This window comes from Pecten maximus, chromosome 4, assembly GCF_902652985.1.
Source record: "Pecten maximus chromosome 4, xPecMax1.1, whole genome shotgun sequence".
NCBI classification, from domain to species: domain Eukaryota; kingdom Metazoa; phylum Mollusca; class Bivalvia; order Pectinida; family Pectinidae; genus Pecten; species Pecten maximus.
The window spans coordinates 45,316,021-45,338,451 of record NC_047018.1 but is presented as its reverse complement, the minus strand read 5'-3'; the positions used below and the strand labels follow the sequence as shown (position 1 = coordinate 45,338,451).

Below are 22,431 nucleotides of genomic sequence, written 5' to 3'. Positions count from 1 at the left end.
GGTAAGTATACGTAGCTTCAAGCCTAATCCGAAAATACCAGAATGCCCAGACCAGAGACTTGTACATCAGGTATATACGTCTCTGCCCAGACATAGTGCGATAGGGCAAAGATTAACTGCAAATATATAATAATAATGACACCATTAAGTTGTCCCTGATGACAAACACATGGATAATAAGTTAACAATGCAGCTGCGCGAAAATGTTCTTCAGATATTGTCAAATTTTGCTGCAATTTGGTATTTAGATACATCATAGGACACCGGTCACTCTCGTAACCTCACTTTCACATTTAACAAAATGTTCGTCATTTACTAGGCTCGGATTTGTCGAAATTTAAATATTTTTTCGATTTTGTTGAAAACTGGTGTTAAGTGGTTTTGGGGGATGGCGAAAAGAAAACAGCGGTACGACCCCTAGCGGTAAGGGGGCATATCCCCCTCCCAGCGATGAGCAGTGAAAATATAAGATTTTGCAGTAAAATGGCGGATGACAGCTGTCAACTGTCATTATGGCCGACTTTGTGCCGCTCACCTTTGCTATTTACATTATATTTTCTTAAGTTCATCTGAAGAAATATTCATAATTAATTCATAATAAAATATCATAGGCCACTTAAAAAGATAAGTGTGCCATTTTCCGCCATATTCTGTATTTTGTGTTGTTATTTTATACGCAAACAGAGCTTCGCAGCATTAAGACAATTATAGACTGGTTACACTGTACTTCAATGTTTATTCAGTTTATTTACATTGCAAGGCAGAGCAAAAATAAAATTTTGTGAACAAACATGTTTTTGCCAAACTTGTAATATTGTTTAGTTTTTAGTATTTGCCAAACTTGTAATATTGTTTAGTTTTAGTAGCACTTAATATAGTAGTATTAATTGATTGTAATGACGTCACATGTTATATATGTATGTAAGTAAGTAGGCTCCGCCCATTCCCTTGTTAGGGAAACAGTACATCCGGGTCATGCGTGATAGGTCAAATGTCATTGGTCAATAGGACCGAGTTTAGCCCCTGTTCAGCATCCCTGAACCCCATATCATTCCTGGAAAAAAAATTCACAACGCCATTTTGATTCAGAAACTAAATTTAAAGTCTTCTATAAAATTCAGAAGCAAATACATATTCATCTTCATAAATCGAAAGCGAAAGTGCCAACTGCACGTGCAGCCAAGGTTGCAAAGATTTTGGAATAGCTTTGATTTCAAAACCCATCCCCTTCCCGCCCTTGACACTCTTGTTTTGTTGACTATGACTTTTGATTACCAGCGGCCGACTTTGTGCCGCTCACCTTTGCTATTTACATTATATTTTCTTAAGTTCATCTGAAGAAATATTCATAATTAATTCATAATAAAATATCATAGGCCACTTAAAAAGATAAGTGTGCCATTTTCCGCCATATTCTGTATTTTGTGTTGTTATTTTATACGCAAACAGAGCTTCGCAGCATTAAGACAATTATAGACTGGTTACATGTACTTCAATGTTTATTCAGTTTACATTGCAAGGAAGAGCAAAAATATAAGTTTTCTGTTTTTGACCAATCAGAGCGGACCTTTATATTCACCTGTTTGAAACTTACCGATTTTTCCAATCGAAGCGGAGATAGAAAAATTGGTTATTTTGCTGTACTTCTGAAATGTTCATACTAGTTTTTGACTAAATACTCACTTGACGTTAGCTATTCATGCACAGATTCTCCTATAACAGCAGAAAACGCTTAAATTGCGTTGATCAGTCCTTTCAAAATGGTGCCGTCAAGTTGACGTGGAGTAACGTCACAAAGAGATGACGTCATTACTGATTCCCGCACTTTTTGACACTATTTAAGGATTAACATCAATATTTTTTCTGTTATACAGTCATAACAGAAAAAACTGGAGTGTACTCTAAATAAACCGCGAAGCGGTTTATGAAGAGAGTACACTCCAGTTTTTTATGTTATGACTGTATAACAGAAAAAATAATTAATGTTAATTCTTATAATTTAATTTCGTCTTATACACACCAAGATATTTCACTTTCTTTGGCGAACTCTTTTCTGTGATAAATTATTACGCAACGTCATCAGCCAATCAAAAATGACGTTACATTTCGCAACGTCAAAAATTTTGTTATGAAGGTATAACAAAATTATTTCAGCCAATGAAAATGCGTGTTTCATACAAAATTAAATTATTAATTTTTCGATGTCTTTGATTTTGTTTTTAAGTTCATGAAATGCAATAAAAAGAAAATTGAATGGTTTCCTGTTAAATATAACATACATTTCACTCGTATGACAGAATATTTCGATATTTTTCACTCGTGCTTCGCACTCGTGAAAATACCAATATTCTGTCATACTCGTGAAATATACTCGGTATATATGGTATATTAAACGGGAAACCATTCAATATCCTCTATATATATTACAATGTAGGTATATCACGTATCCATCTTCCATTAAAACACAGTATTTTCAATAAATTCGATACATATAAACTCAGGAAATAACGACTTTTAATAATTATTTTCGACGTACATGTACCTTTGGACGCGGAGGTTATTCACACGAGTTACCTCCCTTATCCCACTCATTGATATTGGGTTGTAGGCATAGGGTGAGTTCACCATGCATCGGACACATACCATGGTTCGGACAGTTTTGCTTGATCATTAAACATACACTGAAACGCTTTACCGTGTTGATTTTTCAATATACGAGTACTATACTTATCAAACGCTGCGCTGATACCGACAAAGCAGGTCACGTGACTTTGTAGCCCGCCAATCTACGAACCACTGAATGCCGGTAATCCAAGGTCAGGTTAGTGCGTTTTGGATTTAATTGTGTTTTACAGTGTAGGGATTATCTCCCTTCCACTTAGTAATGTGAATAAGCCGTTTTGTAACCCATTTTTTCTACATGCTGATATACTTTAAAACATTATTGTATTCAAAAAACCATTTGAAATCTTAGTTGTATCAGACTTTTTTGACGTTTTTCTGCCAAACCCAATTCACCATGCATCGGACACAAATTCACCATGCATCGGACAGTGTCCGAAGCATGGTATGATAGTTAAATTTTACACTTGTAGCATGGGGGCTTATGGGGAAAAAGCTTGTGTCTATGATAAATTATGTATTGTAAAATAAAATATCTTATTTTCAGGAAAAATGAAGAATGTGATAATTAGAGGGGTTTATGCTGTTGGAATGCATCATTGGGGACCAAGACATCTGGAAATCGACCAGGTCTTATATCTTAAACATGAACCTGAAAACCCTTACGATGAGAATGCGGTTGCTATATGTTATGACAAAGAGAGGCGCAAGAATGCAGCTTATCTGCAAAGGAATGATGCCAAATTCATATCAGATATTTTGAAACAAGAAATACCCTGTGGATTAGTGTATTTAAAAGCAAAAGACAAGCCTTCCAAATTCAAGAAGTATAGTGGTCCAATGCAGAGGTGTAACATTGGGTTTAAGGCAGAGGACAAAGACGTTGAACATGTTAAATCAATTTGTAAATGTCAGCCGATTGAAATCTTGATTAATTAAATTTGTATTAAATAGTATAATTTAATTTAAGTATAAATACTGTGTTTTGTTTTAATTTGATAGAATGGGACCCAAAAAGAACCATTGGACGGCGGAAGCCATGAGTGCCGCCGTTCACGAGGTGAAGTTTGGCGGGAGTAGTGTAAGGCGGGCTGCGGCCAAATATAATGTCCCCAAATCTAGTCTTGGGGACAGGGTAAGTGGGCGCATTGATGAAGGTGCCGTAAATGGCAAAGCGCCTATGCTTCCAAAGGAAGATGAACACTTTTTAATTAATACAGCAACAAAGCGATCCCAAATGGGGATTGGCTTTAGCAAGCTAAATTTCAAGAGAGCGGCAGCGGCTCTTGCCCAGAAAAGGGGCTTGTCATTTAAGGCTACAGTGCCATCGGAAAAATGGTGGACACTGTTCAAACGTCGCCACGGGGAGGTGTCCCTTCGACAGCCTGAGGGTACGGCAGGTGTCCGACACCGGATGATGCGGCCAGAACGGGTTAAGTCATATTTTACCGTTCTACAGAACGAACTTTCTAGTAACAACTTGTCTGGCAGTCCCCAGTTTATCTGGAATATGGATGAGACTGCAATCAACTTATCTTCGGACCCGGTTAAAGTTGTTTCAAGGTACAATGGCGTTATTTGAATCACTGTTATTTCAATTTTACAATAATTAATAATTGATTCTGTTCCATCAAAATAAAAGACTGCTAAAAACCACGTAGCATACAAATAAATGAAACGTAGGAAAAGAACACTACGAGACATAAAACAATTTACTTTCTCACACACTGATGGACATATGATTATAAAACCAACATGAACATGGAGGCCTATATATTTCCGTAACGGTTGCAATTAATATTTACCAACAACTACATTTAATGTCATACAGGTCTTACTGTACAAGGTGGCAACTACGCAATGTATGGTTCTTAAAATGTTCATTGTATAGTCCAAAATGTCATTGCTAAAATAGCATGTCTGTAATGTTTGCCGTCCAGTGTAAGAGTGACCAGTGAAATACACAGGTACACGTAAGAACATGCAATCACGTGGCAATACAATAATTATACATAACAAATCAAGAAAACTAATATACACGACACGTGAACCGGTTAGACTAGTACAGAGAAAAATATAACCAGAGGGATCTTGGCGCCCACCATTGAATGTTCTTCATAGGTTCCATGTCAGATTGATCTTTTCTCTACTTTTCTCTTCTTCTAAGTCTTACTAATCTGTGTAAACTCAGAAGAAACCTCTAGTACTTTTCAAACAAGGGAAACCTATATATAAAATTTAAGATTTAGGCACCAAGGGGAACCTATATATATGGAATTTGAGAAAGATTCCTTCAGTGCTTTCTGAGAAATAGTGATAACAAACTTCAATTGTCAAAATCCAAGATGGCTGCTTGTCGGCCATGTTGTTTTCCGATTGGTCTCAAAATGCAATATGCATAACTAGGCACCTGGGGGAACCTACATATGAAATTTCAGGAAGATCCCTTCATTAGTTTCTTAGTAATAGTGATAACCAGTTTCAATTTTCGAAATCCAAGATGGCTGCCTGTCGGCCATGTTGTTTTCTGATTGGTCTCAAAATGCAATATGCATAACTAGGCACCAAGGGGAACCTACATATGAAATTGGAGAAAGATCCCATCAGAACTTTCTCAGAAATAGCGATAACAAACTTCTATGGTCAAAATCCAAGATGGCTGCCTGTCGGCCATGTTATTTTCCGATCAGTCCCAAAATGCGATATGCATTACTAAGCACCAAGGGGAACCTACATATGAAATTTGAGAAAGATCCCTTCAGTACTTTCTCAGAAATGGCAATAACAAACTTTAATGGTCAAAATCCAAGATGGCTGCCTGTCAGCCATGTTGTTTTCCGATTGGTCTCAAAATGCTATATGCATAACTAAGCACCAAGGGGAACATACATAACAAATATGAAAAAGATCCCTTTAGTACTTTCACAGAGCGATAACAAACTTCAATTGTCAAAATCTAAGATGGCTGCCTGTCGGCCATGTTGTTTTCCGATTGGTTTCAAAATGCAATATGCATAACTAGGCACCAAGGGGAACCTACATATGAAATTTGAGAAAGATCCCTTCAGTACTTTCTGAGGATTAGCGATAACAAGAATTGTTTACGGACGGACGGACGGACGGACCACGGACCACGGACGCAGGGCGATTTGAATAGCCCACCATCTGATGATGGTGGGCTAAAAATAGGGCATGTACAGAGTCAGAGAGTGTAAATGTAATGAAGTATGAATAAAAGTAAACAACACCAACACACATATATAAACGGCAGACGAAAACAATTCAGTAAAATTTCATATTTATTTTATGTGCATGTGTGTTTACAATCTGAACATTACTTTTACTCACTTCAGGAAAGGTTCGAAAAACATACAAACAAAGTGTGGGAACCGCGAAAATATTACCATGATTGCCTGCGGGAATGCCGCAGGGAGGATGCTGGCTCCCCACTTCATTGTGAAGGGGAAAACGAAACAGGCATTAAAGTCCTGGGACACGGATATGGCCCCGAAGGGATCGTTCATCAGCGTGTCCGATTCTGGTTGGATAAAACAGGTACAAATTAAAGGAAATGTTCTAATTTTCGGTATAACTTTGCACGAGAAAATGTTGCCTCCCTGCAAAAGGTATTGCACTATAGTCTCAATTCAAATGATGCAAACATAGCATTGATAATCGTTTATAAAAGGTAACTAACTAAAAGTATCTCTGAATTTCCCTTAACGCAATTTCTTCAGCTACGTATTTGAAGTACCGTATTCGACCTAATAATCCCCCTCCCCCTCCGATGTTCATTTCACTTGTTACGTAATGTTTTGTTTTAGTATACGTCGATGAGGAAAAGTTCACCATAAAAAACGTAAAATAAGTATAATTTCAATTCACAAAGACAGACAAATATGTTGCATGGAGTCTTGGAAGTTAACGTGATTTATGAATATGGTCAATTTTTCTGACATAGTCTAAATTTTGTCCTGATACGCGCCCCTCCATTTTCTTAAGATTTTTTAAGCGCTCGGGCGGTTATTGGGTCAAATACGGTACTCTAACTATTCAATTTATTCGCATTTATAGGGACTCTCATCGTTGTGGTTTTTGGAGGTCTTCTTGAAGAACATCGGACCACATCGTCCTCAGATTTTAATTTTTGATGGCCACGATTCGCACCACCACATCGAGCTTATTGAATCGGCTCGTGAAAACAATATAGTTTTGATGGAGATGCCGTCACACTGTTCTCACTGGCTCCAACCCTTAGACAGGTAGAATCAATATCAAATAAGTGGTTCAATTTTTATCCAACCAATTGTTTGTGAACTATACATTTATCGTTTGTTAATTAATTATCTAATATCTAAATTATAAATCACGGCGGTGAAAGGTGACTGTCCAGTTAAGCAGCATGACGTCACAGTCAAATAATTCAATTGTTTTTTTAGTGTCTATACATGCATATCCAATATTGTTACATATTCAGATTTTTTAACGTTACTTACAAAATGAATCTCTTTTTTGGTATTTCTTTTTGTATTTTCAAACTATTCAGAACTGTATTTGGGCCTTTCAAAAAATCTTGGAAAGAGACCACCACCTCATTCCTGGCTCAGACAGCATGCCCTGTCACCCATGCCAACTTTTTTCGGCTTGTAACGAAAGCCTGGAATCAGCTTAAACCAGAATACTTGGTGAACGGTTTTCGGGCAACCGGGATTTACCCCTGTGATGGAACCGTTATCCCTAAAGAGGCATTTCTTCCATCATCAGTGTATGCAGGTGTGTCATTTTATGTTTTCTTTGGCTATTTTACCATCAGCTATCCTTTGTGCACAATACTGCACATATATGACCCGATGCGACCTTAGAACAAGTCCCTGTGTTACTTTTCCGTACGTTTCTTCAAAACGGTATCTAAGTCCCTTTGTTAATTCTTGTCTGTTACATGCGGGGTTTTTAGGTCATCTGACCCGAAGGGTCAGGATGACCTATAGTCATCATGTTTCGTCCGTCGTCGTGCGCCGTCCGCCGTGCGCGCCGTCCGCCGTGCGCCGTGCGTAAACTTTTCACATTTCAAACTTCTTCTCCAGTTCCACCAGTGCTATTAAACTGAAACTTGCCTGAAATGATCCTGAGATGGCCCTGACTAAGTGTTGTTATTTTTCGGGTCGGTCCGAAATCCAAGATGGCCGCCATAGCCGCTATTTTGAAAACACATTTTAAACTTCTTCTCATCTTCCACCAGTGCTATTGGGCTGAAATTTGCCTGAAATAAAATCATTGACTTGGCAGCCATGGCGGCCATTTGTAACATGATTGTGCAATCATGGTTATCCTGAACAATGCCTATTTTAAACTTCTTCTCAAATTCCCCCAATGGGATTCAGCTCTAACTTACCAGAAATGATCCTGAGATGGCCCTAACCAAGTGTTGTTATTTATTGGGTCTGTCAGAAATCCAAGATGGCCACCATGGCAAACGGTGCCACTATATACTTGCTACAGAGAATACATACTACAATTATATAAGGTTTTTAATTTAGAGTCAGATGACCGTTAAGGCCCCTGGGCCTCTTGTTTTCTTTTCCTTCTTCCTTTCTTATTCTCTTTATTGTGTTTACCCGATAGATGAAATGGAGAACCAGACACCCAAGCCATGCACACCCGAGCCATGCACTCCCAAGCCATGTACACCTGAGCCATGCACTCATACAGAGCCATTCAGTGACGTACGCGTGTCCGACAACACCGTGTCGTTAACGTTACAGGAACTGCCACAGCTGCATTATGATGAAAGGACAGAGGGTACCCTTGTCGATTTGGGGATCTCCATAACAGACAGTGGGGTAGTGGTGTCATCAGTGCCATTAGACGGCAGTCTCGACAGGGACATGGCAGATATTGCGGACAATATCGGGGCGTCACCACCGGATCCCTTGCTAAACGCGTCCTCATCCGACACGTGTCCCCCGGAGCTGGCATTAGCTGCCATTGAATGCAGTATAAGTCAGGCAAAAAAAGCCCAGTATGAAAAAGCTCTCTCTGCTGGTATTGATGTGGCTGGTGACCGTACGTTCCAGGCTTGGAAGACGTATAAAGTTAAAATGTGTCCACAGGTATTCGTCACGGTTACAGTTAAATAAAGATATAATATAATGTAATGACATTTATATTATGAGATACGTGTGATGGAATTGATAAGTACCTGTATTAGTATGTGTATGTAATCAATGTATTGTGTAATAATTGACTAATTCAACTATATCTTTCCTTTTCGTTTAGATCACACAGTCTTCAGATTCGTGGCTCCTGGAGGTGCCATCTGTACCGCTACATAAGAAACCAACAACCACAACAAAAGGCGGTTACTTTGTAATATCATGCGACAAGGCATTTGAAGAGAAAAAAATCGCGGAAAACAACAAGTTGATAAAACTAGAGGAAAAAAAAGCGCGCGCTGCCAAACGGCTTGCGGCAAAGAAATCGACAACAGCAAAATAAATTATGAAATTGGAACCGGATTAAATATGTCTAATCTATTTTTTATGAAACCTAAATATTGATGACACCCTGTCTTTTTACATTATAATACAAACGGTAAAATTAATTTGAAACTTCCAATTTTTTTTTTTTAAATCGGATATGCATCCAAAATTTAATCATGTGATTATGACAACTTAACTTTAAGGTAAGATAACTTCATTCAAGTATTCTTTGTGTTTGTAGAATGAGCAATGGTTGCCGATTTTCGTTCTGCTGTGTTTCAGTATATACAAATTTACGTCCCTAGTTTGAGCTTACAGAAGTTCATAAATGTTTTAGTGTGTTATAATACCATTGTTGAGGTGTTAAATTGAATGTATTCAAAGAAATAATCGTGTGTCCGGTGTATGGTATCGGACTGTCCGATGTATGGTATGAGACCGTCCGATCCATGGTATACCTAGCGTATATTAGAAATAAGACGTCTTTCGTACACACTCTTGTCTCATTCGGCTTCTATGTAGTAGAAAAGTCATTCGGAACACATTCACCTTTATTGTGTTGTATTGGAATGGGGTATAACGTACCAGCGAAGGAACGAACGTGCAACTTCCGAGAGAGGTGTCCGATGCATGGTGAACTCACCCTACAGGTAGGTCAAGATAGAGCAAAGTGATTATCCAATGGCATTCTACGTTACACTGTGTAAGTCTAAAGGAAGTTACGACACGATTTTAAAGGAAGTGTGACCCGGATAATCTACCCGAACTGTGAAAGGAAGAAAATTCTCGATACGCCGAGGTAAGTAACACACTCTACACGTGTGGAAAAAGAAACACACTAGGCCTAGGCCTATATAACCACACACACAGGTCCCGGGTTACTCCTATCTAGTCCCGGGTAAACGTCGGGTGACAAGTAGGATTTAGACGTTTGTCGGTTGTTGGAGCGCTCGTGGAAAGCGTCTTGCCGTCTGTAGCACAGGGCCCGGTAGCCTAAACTAACGGTGTTAGATATATAGAGGTTGGCACGACGAGAATTTTTTGATCAGTCGGCACAATCATACAATAGCGTCTGATAATAGATCGGCAGACCACAGGGGCATATCTAGTCTTATATATATTTAAAAGATAGGTATTTCTGGCTATTTTTTTTAAATGTAAGACTACAGTAGACATAACAGCATACATTAGGTGAAATCAGAGACCTATATACTAAATTATATAGCACAAGCAATGTATATATACAATGTACGTATTCAGCTTTTAATTGATTCAATAATGAAAAAAAGCAGATGAGAACTTTTGGAGAAAACTTGCTAAAATATAAACTAACGTTATATTTGATCAGAGACCTATAATTTAGTATATAGGTCTCTGATTTGATGCAAAATTTTAATAACTTAATTTATATCAAAAAAGATATGTTTCAAAAACTTGATCAGTATATATAACGTACCTGAAGAATTTATTCAGCTTTTTACTAATCCAAAATTGAAAAAGATTGGACTAGTGTTTTTTGGGAAAAGTTGTTGACAATGAGGTAGTATATTTCGATAATATTTGTTATTTACTACATGTATGAACAGCAAGCGGCCATTACATAAAGTCAGTGATTATTTATGTAAAATTTGAGCAATTTGCTCAAAATCACTTGGTAGGAAAACTTAATCTAAATAATCTGTGCACATGGAATTCATTCAGCTTTTTACAGATTCAAAAATTGAAATGATTGGAAGAGAATTTTTTTGAGAAAAGTAGTTCACAATAAGGTAGTGTAGTTAACATCTCACCACATCATTACAAATGATTACTAACAGATAGAGACAGTTTCTAATCCCTGTATGGTCATTCGTGTGAAACATAATATACATATATGTAAACGCAAAAATAAAAAAATAAAAATTTTGAATGTTGGAAAGTACCAAAAGATTCTTAAATTGCAAAGCAATATATGTACTTATTCATTATTATGTTACTGGACAAAGAATGCATAGTTTGTGGATTTTCAATTGTTATAAATGAAATTGTCCTACAAGAGATAATTCAAGTAACAGACAAATCAGAGGCTAATTAATAGTGTTGTATAATCAGCTAAAAATCAAAATTGATGATTGGTTCGAATTGACAGGGCAAACTGATTCGATAATCAGTTTTCATAATCGGTTTTACAGTACTTACAGGTAATTGTTTATTGTGTTATTAGTAAAAGATTGTTCACAACCCAATACAATATGTATATATGTATTTTTGATGTGAAAAATATATAGACTTTGCAAAACTAGACTAGTTATAGTTTTAAATTGCATTTATTAAATTAAATGTCTCATTGTTATGAGGACAAGCTGCACTTAAATGTGGTCGTTTTATCACATCACCCTTCAGTCAGCACACAGTCAGCTTCGGTTTCATTTTAGACTGAGATCAGCTTAAAAGCTTGTTCATAATAGTTTGTCTAAACACCATGTAATATTGTCTGTGATATGTATGACCACTAACAGTGAGTAAAAGAAAACAATCTCCTGCCGATTAATCAATTATAAATCTTACCATTGATGATTGGAATTGGAAGGCATTACCGATTACCAGTAGTTAATCGATTCCTACCGATCATCACTATACACCACTTCTAATTAATGTTTTTGATACTGTTAACTTGTTTATAGTGTATGTAATGTGATATACTTGCATTCCTGACTTTTTAGGTCATCTGATAATGAACCAAAGGTCGGGATGACCTATTTAGGTCATCTGATAATGAACCAAAGGTCTGGATGACCTATTTAGGTCATCTGATATTGAACCAAAGGTCGGGATGACCTAAGACCTATTTAGGTCATCTGATAATGAACCAATGCAAGGTCGGGATGACCTATTTAGGTCATCTGATATTGAACCAAAGCTTCAGGTCAGGATGACCTATACCCATAGTGTTTTATCTATTGTCGTCAGGCTTCTGTAAACATCTACACATTTTGGACTTCTTATCAAAAACCTCTGAACCAATTTCAATGAAATTTTATAGAAATCACACATGGCCAAAAGGCAACCAGATTAACGAATTATATGGTCCCCCACCTCCCAGTGGCCTGAGGGGTGGGGCCACAAAGGTCAAATTTAATGAATTAATCAAAAGTCTTCTCAAGATCCAGATATAAATGTTCTTTGTAAATAAATTAAACATTTAAGGTGCTTTCCTGAAATTGTAAAATTCATTACACTGGGGTCTCACGTTTCCCCCTGGGGAGTTGGTAGAGTTTATTTATAGAAATAGAATTAATAGTACTAGAAATAATATTAGAAAGTATCTCTTTGTGTCATCCATCATACATAATTTTACTAAAATTTATGTTTAAAGCAAAATTACAAACTTCAATGAAAATTGGAAGACTGTTAAGAAATGAAAGTTAGATGACTGTTCAGACCCTTTGGTCTCCTGTTAGGGTAAGATTGTGGTGTAAACAAAATAAGACTATAAAGTCTAACAAAATGTGTAATTGCTCTTCGCCATTTAAGTCTCCCAACATTATTTTTCAGTCTCCAAACATGTGTCTGCATTTGTTGCTGCTGTATATATATACCACTGCGTTACTGCACTTCTAATTTGTAAATGGCTGGAATGCTGTACATAGAATCCTTATACTTAACCACGTACAATATGTACAGTGTGTATGATCTAGTGTTGTCTTGATTATAAATTATAACTGATATCTAATCAGATATGCAACCAATTCTCAATGATCGATTGTGAGATGTCAACATCGATGATTGTTTTTAAAACCGAAAGTGCAAGTTCTACTTTCAATTTCACTGAAGAGAAAATGAAAGTTCTTTGTAATTTAACTCTTAATTACAACTTCTTACCAATCATGCTATTTTACTATAATTAAATGCAAAAACAAATATAAATATGATAACTGTTTATGACTAAAGATTTTAACTTTGAAACGGTGTGATAGAAAATTAAAGATAAGAAATTACTAGGAGTGAAGCTTGTATAAAATCAAAATGGCCACAAACTCTGCTTCGGAGATAATTCAGATTATTCAATCCCGGAGTAACGAAAAAGTAATACCTTTTAAAGGATTGTGTAACGGTAGGCTAACCGATAAATAATATCGAAAATGGATTGGTTGGCATTAACCAATTTTATCAAATCATCGATGTTGAAATTTTCACAGATTCCCCTTTCCCTTAACTAGTATCATCCAAGTGTCTCATATACCTGTGATATATGATTTATATTTTCAGGCTATGCGGTGATCATCGATTGAGCTCTAAAAAGGTTTTATTAACGTGTACTATACCTATGGCTGAGGATACAGGCTACGTGAGTAGCTTAGATAGCTTTAAGATATTAATGCAGCTATTAAATTTATATGTAGATTATATTATTTATTAATTAGTCACATGATGACATGTAAACAATTGCACATTAATTTTAATTTTGAAAGATTGTAGAGATTGGCAATCGGATAAAGGATTAATTTCTGTTTGGGTTAATGCTTTAAGCTCACCTGGACCGAAGGTCTGGTGAGCTTATGCCATGGTGTGGCGTCCGTCCGTCATTCCGTGGCAGTGATGAGTAAATGTTTTTATACTGTGATGTGTGGCAGTGCTGGATAAATGTTTTATACTGTCTTTTCTTACATTTCTTGACTCTCTAGATCTACTATTATATAACAATTAAGGACTTGCATATATATTTCAAAGCCTCGTATTTAGTAGCATGGTTGTTATATAAGTGAAAGTTAGGACTCAGTATTGAGTCATCCAAATACCTTTTAGTATTGGGACTCATCAACGTTTTGGACAATAGCTGACAATTGATAGAATGTTAAACTTTATCAAACCAAACCAAAATTTTGGAATGATATTCTGGTCTTGATTAAGAAGTTCTACTAAAATTACTTTCATCTGGCATACAGAATGGTTTACGCTGCTTTTGGATACTGGGGTGGATTCCAATCAGGTTAGTTCACAAATGTGTTTTATCTTTTATTGATCTGTATAAGATAAGTTATCACATATGATAATGTTTTATCTTGCATGACTATTAATTGTTAGCTCACATGGTCAGAAGGCCGCGAAGGCCGAGTGGTTAAGGTGTCCCGACACTTTATCACTAGCCCTCCACCTCTGGGTTGCAAGTTTGAAACCTGGCACGTCCTTAAATGACCCTGGCTGTTAATAGGACATTAAACAAAAACAGACCAGAAGGACTAAGGTGAAGTTATGACTTCTTCTTTAGAGTTAAGCAATGGATGTCGCTCATATTTGTAGTTTATTGGTTATGTTTTTGAAACCAATAATTTGAGATCCCCTAAACATAGCCATGTACAGCATTGCTGGGCATCAAGAGATTTAAACACATTCCTGTTATAAAAATAGGACCTACAGTCTTTCCCCACAAATAGGAACTTATATTAGTTTCTGTGTTATATCCTTGAAACCGTTTAGATCCACACCTTATAATCACAGCATTGCTGCTCAGGAAGAAATCAACACAATCCTGACATAAAGATAGGCCCAGTGCTCTTTCCCCACCCCAAGAGACTTAGTTTCTTGGTTATATATTTGACTTTGTTGAGATCCCCTACCCTAGAGACTTACCAGTAGTTTCTTGGTTATAATTTTGAACCTTTTGAGAACCCCACCCCATAACCATATATAGCATTGCTGGGCGTGAATTAAGAGACAAACCCAATCCTGATGTGAAATACGCCCTGGGGTCTTTCCCCAACCCTAGGGACGCAGATTCTTTAAAACACAATCATGCTATAAAAACAATACCTGGGCTCCATGATGCACACCTCCAGAGACTGTACGTCGTTGCTGGGTTATATCTTTGAAGCAATTTAGAACCCCACCCGATAACCATATATGGCATTGTTTGGCGTCAATAAATGAAGCTATTAACAAATTAAACATGAACATTATTTTGATGTTTAGACAAATCCAACCTGGAAGGCAATACAGGCCCACTGGGCCTCTTGTTGATACTACTGTTTAAATATTTGCTGTTCACCAAATGTAACCAATCCATTACTAAGGTACATGTATCACTATTACATCACTGTATGAGGATTTTTGGCCCTGATAACACCTGATGAGCTTCAATGCTATAATCACGATTGTGTTATGATCGGTACATGTGGTCACGTCATGATTGTGGTATGATCAGTATAAGATACCACGTCATGATTGTGTTATGATCAGTACAGTGGTATAACATACCACGTCATGATTGTGTTATGATCAGTACAGTGGTATAACATACCACGTCATGATTGTGTTATGATCAGTACAGTTGTATAACATACTACGTCATGATTGTGTTATGATCAGTACAGTTGTATAACATACTACGTCATGATTGTGTTATGATCTGTACAGTGGTATAACATACCACGTCATGATTGTGTTATGATCGGTATAACATACCACGTCATGATTGTGTTATGATCGGTATAGTGGTATAACATACCACGTCATGATTGTGTTATGATCGGTACAGTGGTATAACATACTACGTCATGATTGTGTTATGATCAGTACAGTGGTATAACATACTACGTCATGATTGTGTTATGATCAGTATAGTGGTATAACATACCATGTCATGATTGTGTTATGATCGGTACAGTGGTATAACATACCACGTCATGATTGTGTTATGATCAGTACAGTGGTATAACATACTACGTCATGATTGTGTTATGATCAGTACAGTGGTATAACATACCATGTCATGATTGTGTTATGATCGGTACAGTGGTATAACAGACTACGTCATGATTGTGTTATGATCGGTACATGTGGTATAACATACCACGTCATGATTGTGTTATGATCAGTACAGTTGTATAACAAACGATGTCATGATTGTGTTATGATCGGTACAGTTGTATAACATACGATGTCATGATTGTGTTATGATCAGTATAGTGGTATAACATACCACGTCATGATTGTGTTATGATCGGTACAGTTGTATAACATACGATGTCATGATTGTGTTATGATCAGTATAGTGGTATAACATACCACGTCATGATTGTGTTATGATCGGTATAAGATACCACGTCATGATTGTGTTATGATCGGTATAACAGACTACGTCATGATTGTGTTATGAGCAGTATAGTGGTATAACATACCACGTCATGATTGTGTTATGATTGGTATAAGATACCACGTCATGATTGTGTTATGATCGGTACAGTGGTATAACATACCACGTCATGATTGTGTTATGATCGGTATAAGATACCACGTCATGATTGTGTTATGATCGGTATAGTGGTATAACATACCACGTCATGATTGTGTCATGATCGGTACAGTGGTATAACATACCACGTCATGATTGTGTTATGATCAGTACAGTTGTATAACAGACTACGTCATGATTGTGTTATGATCGGTATAGTGGTATAACATACCACGTCATGATTGTGTTATGATCAGTATAACAGACTACGTCATGATTGTGTTATGATCGGTACAGTTGTATAACATACCATGTCATGATTGTGTTATGATCAGTACAGTTGTATAACATACCACGTCATGATTGTGTTATGATCGGTATAACATACCACGTCATGATTGTGTTATGATCTGTACAGTGGTATAACATACTACGTCATGATTGTGTTATGATCAGTACAGTTGTATAACAGACTACGTCATGATTGTGTTATGATCAGTATAGTGGTATAACATACCACGTCATGATTGTGTTATGATCAGTACAGTTGTATAACATACTACGTCATGATTGTGTTATGATCGGTACAGTGGTATAACATACTACGTCATGATTGTGTTATGATCTGTACAGTGGTATAACATACCACGTCATGATTGTGTTATGATCGGTACAGTGGTATAACATACTACGTCATGATTGTGTTATGATCAGTATAGTGGTATAACATACCACGTCATGATTGTGTTATGATCGGTACAGTGGTATAACATACTACGTCATGATTGTGTTATGATCGGTATAACAGACTACGTCATGATTGTGTTATGATCAGTATAGTGGTATAACATACCACGTCATGATTGTGTTATGATCGGTATAACATACCACGTCATGATTGTGTTATGATCAGTAGAGTGGTATAACATACTACGTCATGATTGTGTTATGATCAGTATAGTGGTATAACATACTACGTCATGATTGTGTTATGATCGGTATAAGATACCACGTCATGATTGTGTTATGATCGGTATAGTGGTATAACATACTACGTCATGATTGTGTTATGATCGGTACAGTGGTATAACATACTACGTCATGATTGTGGTATGATCGATACAGTGGTATAACATACCACGTCATGATTGTGTTATGATCGGTACAGTGGTATAACATACTACGTCATGATTGTGTTATGATCTGTACAGTGGTATAACATACCACGTCATGATTGTGTTATGATCGGTACAGTGGTATAACATACTACGTCATGATTGTGTTATGATCAGTATAGTGGTATAACATACCACGTCATGATTGTGTTATGATCGGTACAGTGGTATAACATACTACGTCATGATTGTGTTATGATCGGTATAACAGACTACGTCATGATTGTGTTATGATCAGTATAGTGGTATAACATACCACGTCATGATTGTGTTATGATCGGTATAACATACCACGTCATGATTGTGTTATGATCAGTATAGTGGTATAACATACTACGTCATGATTGTGTTATGATCGGTACAGTGGTATAACATACTACGTCATGATTGTGTTATGATCTGTACAGTGGTATAACATACCACGTCATGATTGTGTTATGATCGGTACAGTGGTATAACATACCACGTCATGATTGTGTTATGATCAGTATAGTGGTATAACATACTACGTCATGATTGTGTTATGATCGGTATAAGATACCACGTCATGATTGTGTTATGATCGGTACAGTGGTATAACATACTACGTCATGATTGTGTTATGATCAGTACAGTTGTATAACATACCACGTCATGATTGTGTTATGATCAGTACAGTTGTATAACATACCACGTCATGATTGTGTTATGATCGGTACAGTGGTATAACATACCACGTCATGATTGTGTTATGATCGGTACAGTGGTATAACATACCACGTCATGATTGTGTTATGATCAGTATAGTGGTATAACATACTACGTCATGATTGTGTTATGATCGGTATAAGATACCACGTCATGATTGTGTTATGATCGGTATAGTGGTATAACATACTACGTCATGATTGTGTTATGATCGGTACAGTGGTATAACATACCACGTCATGATTGTGTTATGATCGGTATAACAGACTACGTCATGATTGTGTTATGATCAGTACAGTGGTATAACATGCCACGTCATGATTGTGTTATGATCGGTACAGTGGTATAACATACTACGTCATGATTGTGGTATGATCGATACAGTGGTATAACATACCACGTCATGATTGTGTTATGATCGGTATAACAGACTACGTCATGATTGTGTTATGATCAGTACAGTGGTATAACATACTACGTCATGATTGTGTTATGATCGGTACAGTGGTATAACATACTACGTCATGATTGTGGTATGATCGATACAGTGGTATAACATACCACGCCATGATTGTGTTATGATCAGTGTAGTGGTATTATAGACCACATCATGATTAATTGTGTCATGTTCAATGTGATGATATGATATCAGAAACTGCTTAGCTTAATATGCTAAAATCAAGATTGTGTTAGCTCAGTGCAGTGGTATCACAGACCATGAGCTAGCCTTGATCATGTTATGATTGATATGGTGGTATATTAGAAATATGTAATAATACTGTTCATGTTTGAACTAGACACACAGCATTAACACATGTCCATTATTTAAATGAAGTTAATGTACTCATTCGCCAACACTCTCTATATTTTGATATTGAACCCTGTTTTAGGTTGATGTTTTTGACTACAGATGTCGTAAAGCTCCTGTTAGATAGAGGAACAGATCCGAATCAGGTGAGTGTTTAAATATGTTCATTTTTTTTGTCCTTTGCTCTTTAGTATATAGCTACCAGTATATTCAATATCTCAAAAAGCTTCCACAACTTAAACAAATGTTTGTTGTTTCCTAAATTTTGGCTGAAAACAGAATGTTTTAGAAGTGGTTAGTGCTCATGCATGTCATCCTTGATATAATATAAGTTATAGGTACAGTGAAAGTAAAAAAGCTACCCTCCTGGTTACATCAAATCTTTTGTAATTTACCTCATATACCCCTAATGCTAAGTCTATATTAAATTAATTACTTGGTTCTTGGGTGTAAAACAATGATTTAATTATCATTGTTATTTTTCTTTCACCTTAATGAATATGTGCTCTAATCATATGGTCAATGGATCATAATACTGGAGAAGGGAAGGGGTTTTTCCACATATTCTTCTCCTGAAGAATAAGTATTAATAGATACAGTATATTCTTTATATTCAACCAGGAAAGGGCCTGAGAACTAAGTAATTTGTTTAAGCACACATTGATCCTTAATGATTTTGTTTCATATCATCCGATGTGTATTATATAAATTCTTCTGGAATGTTTTAAGTCATATACTGGTAATTCGGCTTTGGGGATATCTTTGTTAGCTAATGCTGACTGTGGTTAATTACCATTGTTTCAGTCTGATGATTTTAAAACGAACGTCATCAGGTGGCCGTGAAGATATTATCAAACATTAAAGGGAAAAGGATCCATTGCAGGTGAGTACTACAATATACAAGTGATATCAATGATCTGGTTTTTGTTTAAGATTAATTTAAATCCTACAACTGTGAGTTCATCAGTTTTTGTTTGTTAACAGTTCAACTATAAAACACATTCAAGTGAACCAGTCAAACTCCTTTCCTCTCCTGACTTTGAATTTCTCAAAACAAAAAAAAACAAACAAAAAGTTATCAATAGTACAAAAAATTGGAACAAACAGAACGATAACAGATAACAACATTGTTAATGGCATTACTCTGTAATTTTTTATCTTAATTTTCTACTGAATTTCCTATAAAATGATTCTAAAATACTCATTTTCAAAATACCTTTTTTCAGGAAGCTGAAATTTGCCACATTGTTCTTTTGCTTGGTCATAATAGCTAAAGACCATTCGTCAATCTAACCACTTTGGATAATAGACACATTCAAAGTCATCATCTCTGACACAAAATTTACAGCAAGCATATCGACCAAGCTTGAACTAAGATTAGCAATCCAGCAAGTTTGTGGACGGAACGAAGACAAACGTCTCCTTGACAACAGGAAAACACTTCACTGCAGTTTGTATCACTCTGCTAGTAAACCTAAAATCTCAGATAATTCAAATGATGAAATTGATTGTTTCATTTATGTTTTAAAGAAGTGATATTGTATTACATGTATAACAAATTCTGGTGAATTACTAATTACAGTCTGGATTTCTCATTTTATCCTGTATAAAGTTGAGTTCAGAATAAAAACGTTATGATGTACAATGTATTACTGAAGTTTTAGTTCATTTTTGCTTGTATTCCAGATTAATGAATTTATCCTACTTTCACACAACATATGACAGCTTTGGTGACCAAATATGTAGTTCATTTCATCTAATTAGTTATCACATATTTTTACACAGTGAAATGTATATGTGTAATAGGGGTTGAAAAAGTTCCTAGAGTCAAGGTCAATATTAAATTTGAGTGGACAGCCTTAAAAGCTAAAGAAGAGTCAAAATTCATTCTGGACCACTTCTGAATTTAAAAAAAAAAGTTTCCTTATGAACACTTAAATTGATTTAATTAAATATCAATTTAACACTTTGGTTAAGTTCAGGTTTAGAGACAGACCCATGTCAAGACCATCATGGACTAGTCAGTTGTCAAGTTATTAGTTCACCTGGTCCAAAGGATCAAGGTGAGCTTATGCCATACCGTGGTGTCAGGCGTCCGTCCATCAACCACTCGTCAGAATTTAAATTTAACCAAATTTGGTAGGAAGCATCCCTATGTGGCAGGCATTCAAATTAATACAAATGATGGGGGCTGAGGGGTGGGCCAAAAGAGGTCCATTTGGCAATATTGATAGTAATGACTTCTCTGGAACTTCGTGTGTCCGTAAACAATTTACATTTTCGACTTTTCAAAAACCGCTGAACCAAATTCAATGAAATTTGGCAGGGAGCTTCTATGGCTAAAGGTCAACCAAAATACGGAATCATATGGTCCCCACCTCCCAGGGGCCTGAGGGGCGGGGCTAAAAAGAGTCAAATTGACTAAGACTTCAAAAATCTTCTTCTCTATTCTCAGATATGGTGGAATCAAACTCTTCATAGATGGAAGGGTCTTAAGGTGCTTTACCAAAATTGTGGATTTCATGACCCTGGAGTCTCATGTTTGCCCCTGAGTAGGGGTTGACTTTACTATAGTTTATATAGAGAAATCACATTTTTGACTTATGATTTGTTGGATTTCTGATGGAATTCATTCTAACTTTGCTAACATTATAAGCATGGGATGACAGTTTGATGGTATGAACATATTGGCCCCGACTGACCCCCAGGGGCTGATGGGTTGGGCTAAAAAGGGTCTAATTGACTGAAATTTCAAAAAGCTTCTTAAGACCCAAATAAGGTAGAATCAAATACTCTTCATAGATGGAAAGGTCTTAAGGTGCCTTACCAAATTGTGAATTTCATGACCCTGGGGTCTCACGTTTGCCCCTGGGCAGGGGGTTAAACTTTACTATAGTTTATATAGGGAAATCACATGTTTGACTATTATTTGTTTGATTTCTATGGAATTGATACTAGCTTTGTTAACATTATCAGCATGGGATGACAGATTAATGGTATGCACATGTTGGCCCTGACTGACCCCTTGGACTGATGGGTGGAGCCAAAAAGGGTCATTCAAATTAACTGAAATATTTCAAATCTCAGTTGACCATTAAGGCCCATGGGCCTCTTGGGTGAGTGTGGGTTTGTATATGTAGGGGTGTACATTTTGAAGTAAACTAGTATGCACTCTATACATTATTATGATAAATTATAAATGTATTCTACTGAAGCTCTCCTTTATCATTGATTACATTTTGGAATTATTTAAAAAAAAAAAAAAAAAAAAAAAAATTGCATTATGATAATATTGGTTATAGTTTATGAAATTAATAGAGTAAAACTTATCACTAATATCGAAAAAATATATATATTCAAATAAGTAAAACATGCCAGATTAATGAAAAATAAAATGAATCGTACATATATGATAGAGATTGAAGAAATTATAATGTATCGTTTATTACG

The 22,431-nt window shown here is 36.3% G+C and overlaps 1 protein-coding gene and 1 long non-coding RNA gene across 3 annotated transcripts; both read left to right on the top strand.

The window, feature by feature from the left end:
* The first annotated feature begins 6,671 nt into the window (after positions 1–6,671).
* LOC117326229 lies at positions 6,672–9,326 on the top strand. The gene is made up of 4 exons (XM_033882893.1): positions 6,672–6,884; positions 7,169–7,395; positions 8,245–8,732; positions 8,899–9,326. The coding sequence occupies exons 1-4, from the start codon at positions 6,838–6,840 to the stop codon at positions 9,115–9,117; spliced, it is 981 nt and encodes a 326-aa protein (XP_033738784.1). The 5' UTR covers positions 6,672–6,837; the 3' UTR covers positions 9,118–9,326.
* Positions 9,327–9,770: 444 nt separating this feature from the next.
* On the top strand, positions 9,771–20,630 carry LOC117326230. Of its 2 annotated transcripts, XR_004532442.1 has the most exons (6): positions 9,771–9,900; positions 13,350–13,428; positions 14,027–14,070; positions 19,064–19,127; positions 19,786–19,864; positions 20,208–20,630. It is a non-coding gene; the product is annotated as an uncharacterized LOC117326230 (long non-coding RNA). The 2 variants fall into 2 exon arrangements; XR_004532443.1 differs by lacking the exon at positions 14,027–14,070.
* The last annotated feature ends 1,801 nt before the right edge of the window (positions 20,631–22,431 follow it).

Excerpts from the sequence above, each read along its gene's own strand:
- LOC117326229 (XM_033882893.1), top strand. The coding sequence starts at position 6,838 with ATGGAGATGCCGTCACACTGTTCTCACTGGCTCCAACCCTTAGACAG. Across the intron at positions 7,396-8,244 it reads TCCATCATCAGTGTATGCAG|ATGAAATGGAGAACCAGACA; the intron begins GTGTGTCATTTT and ends TTTACCCGATAG. Across the intron at positions 8,733-8,898 it reads AAGTTAAAATGTGTCCACAG|ATCACACAGTCTTCAGATTC; the intron begins GTATTCGTCACG and ends CTTTTCGTTTAG.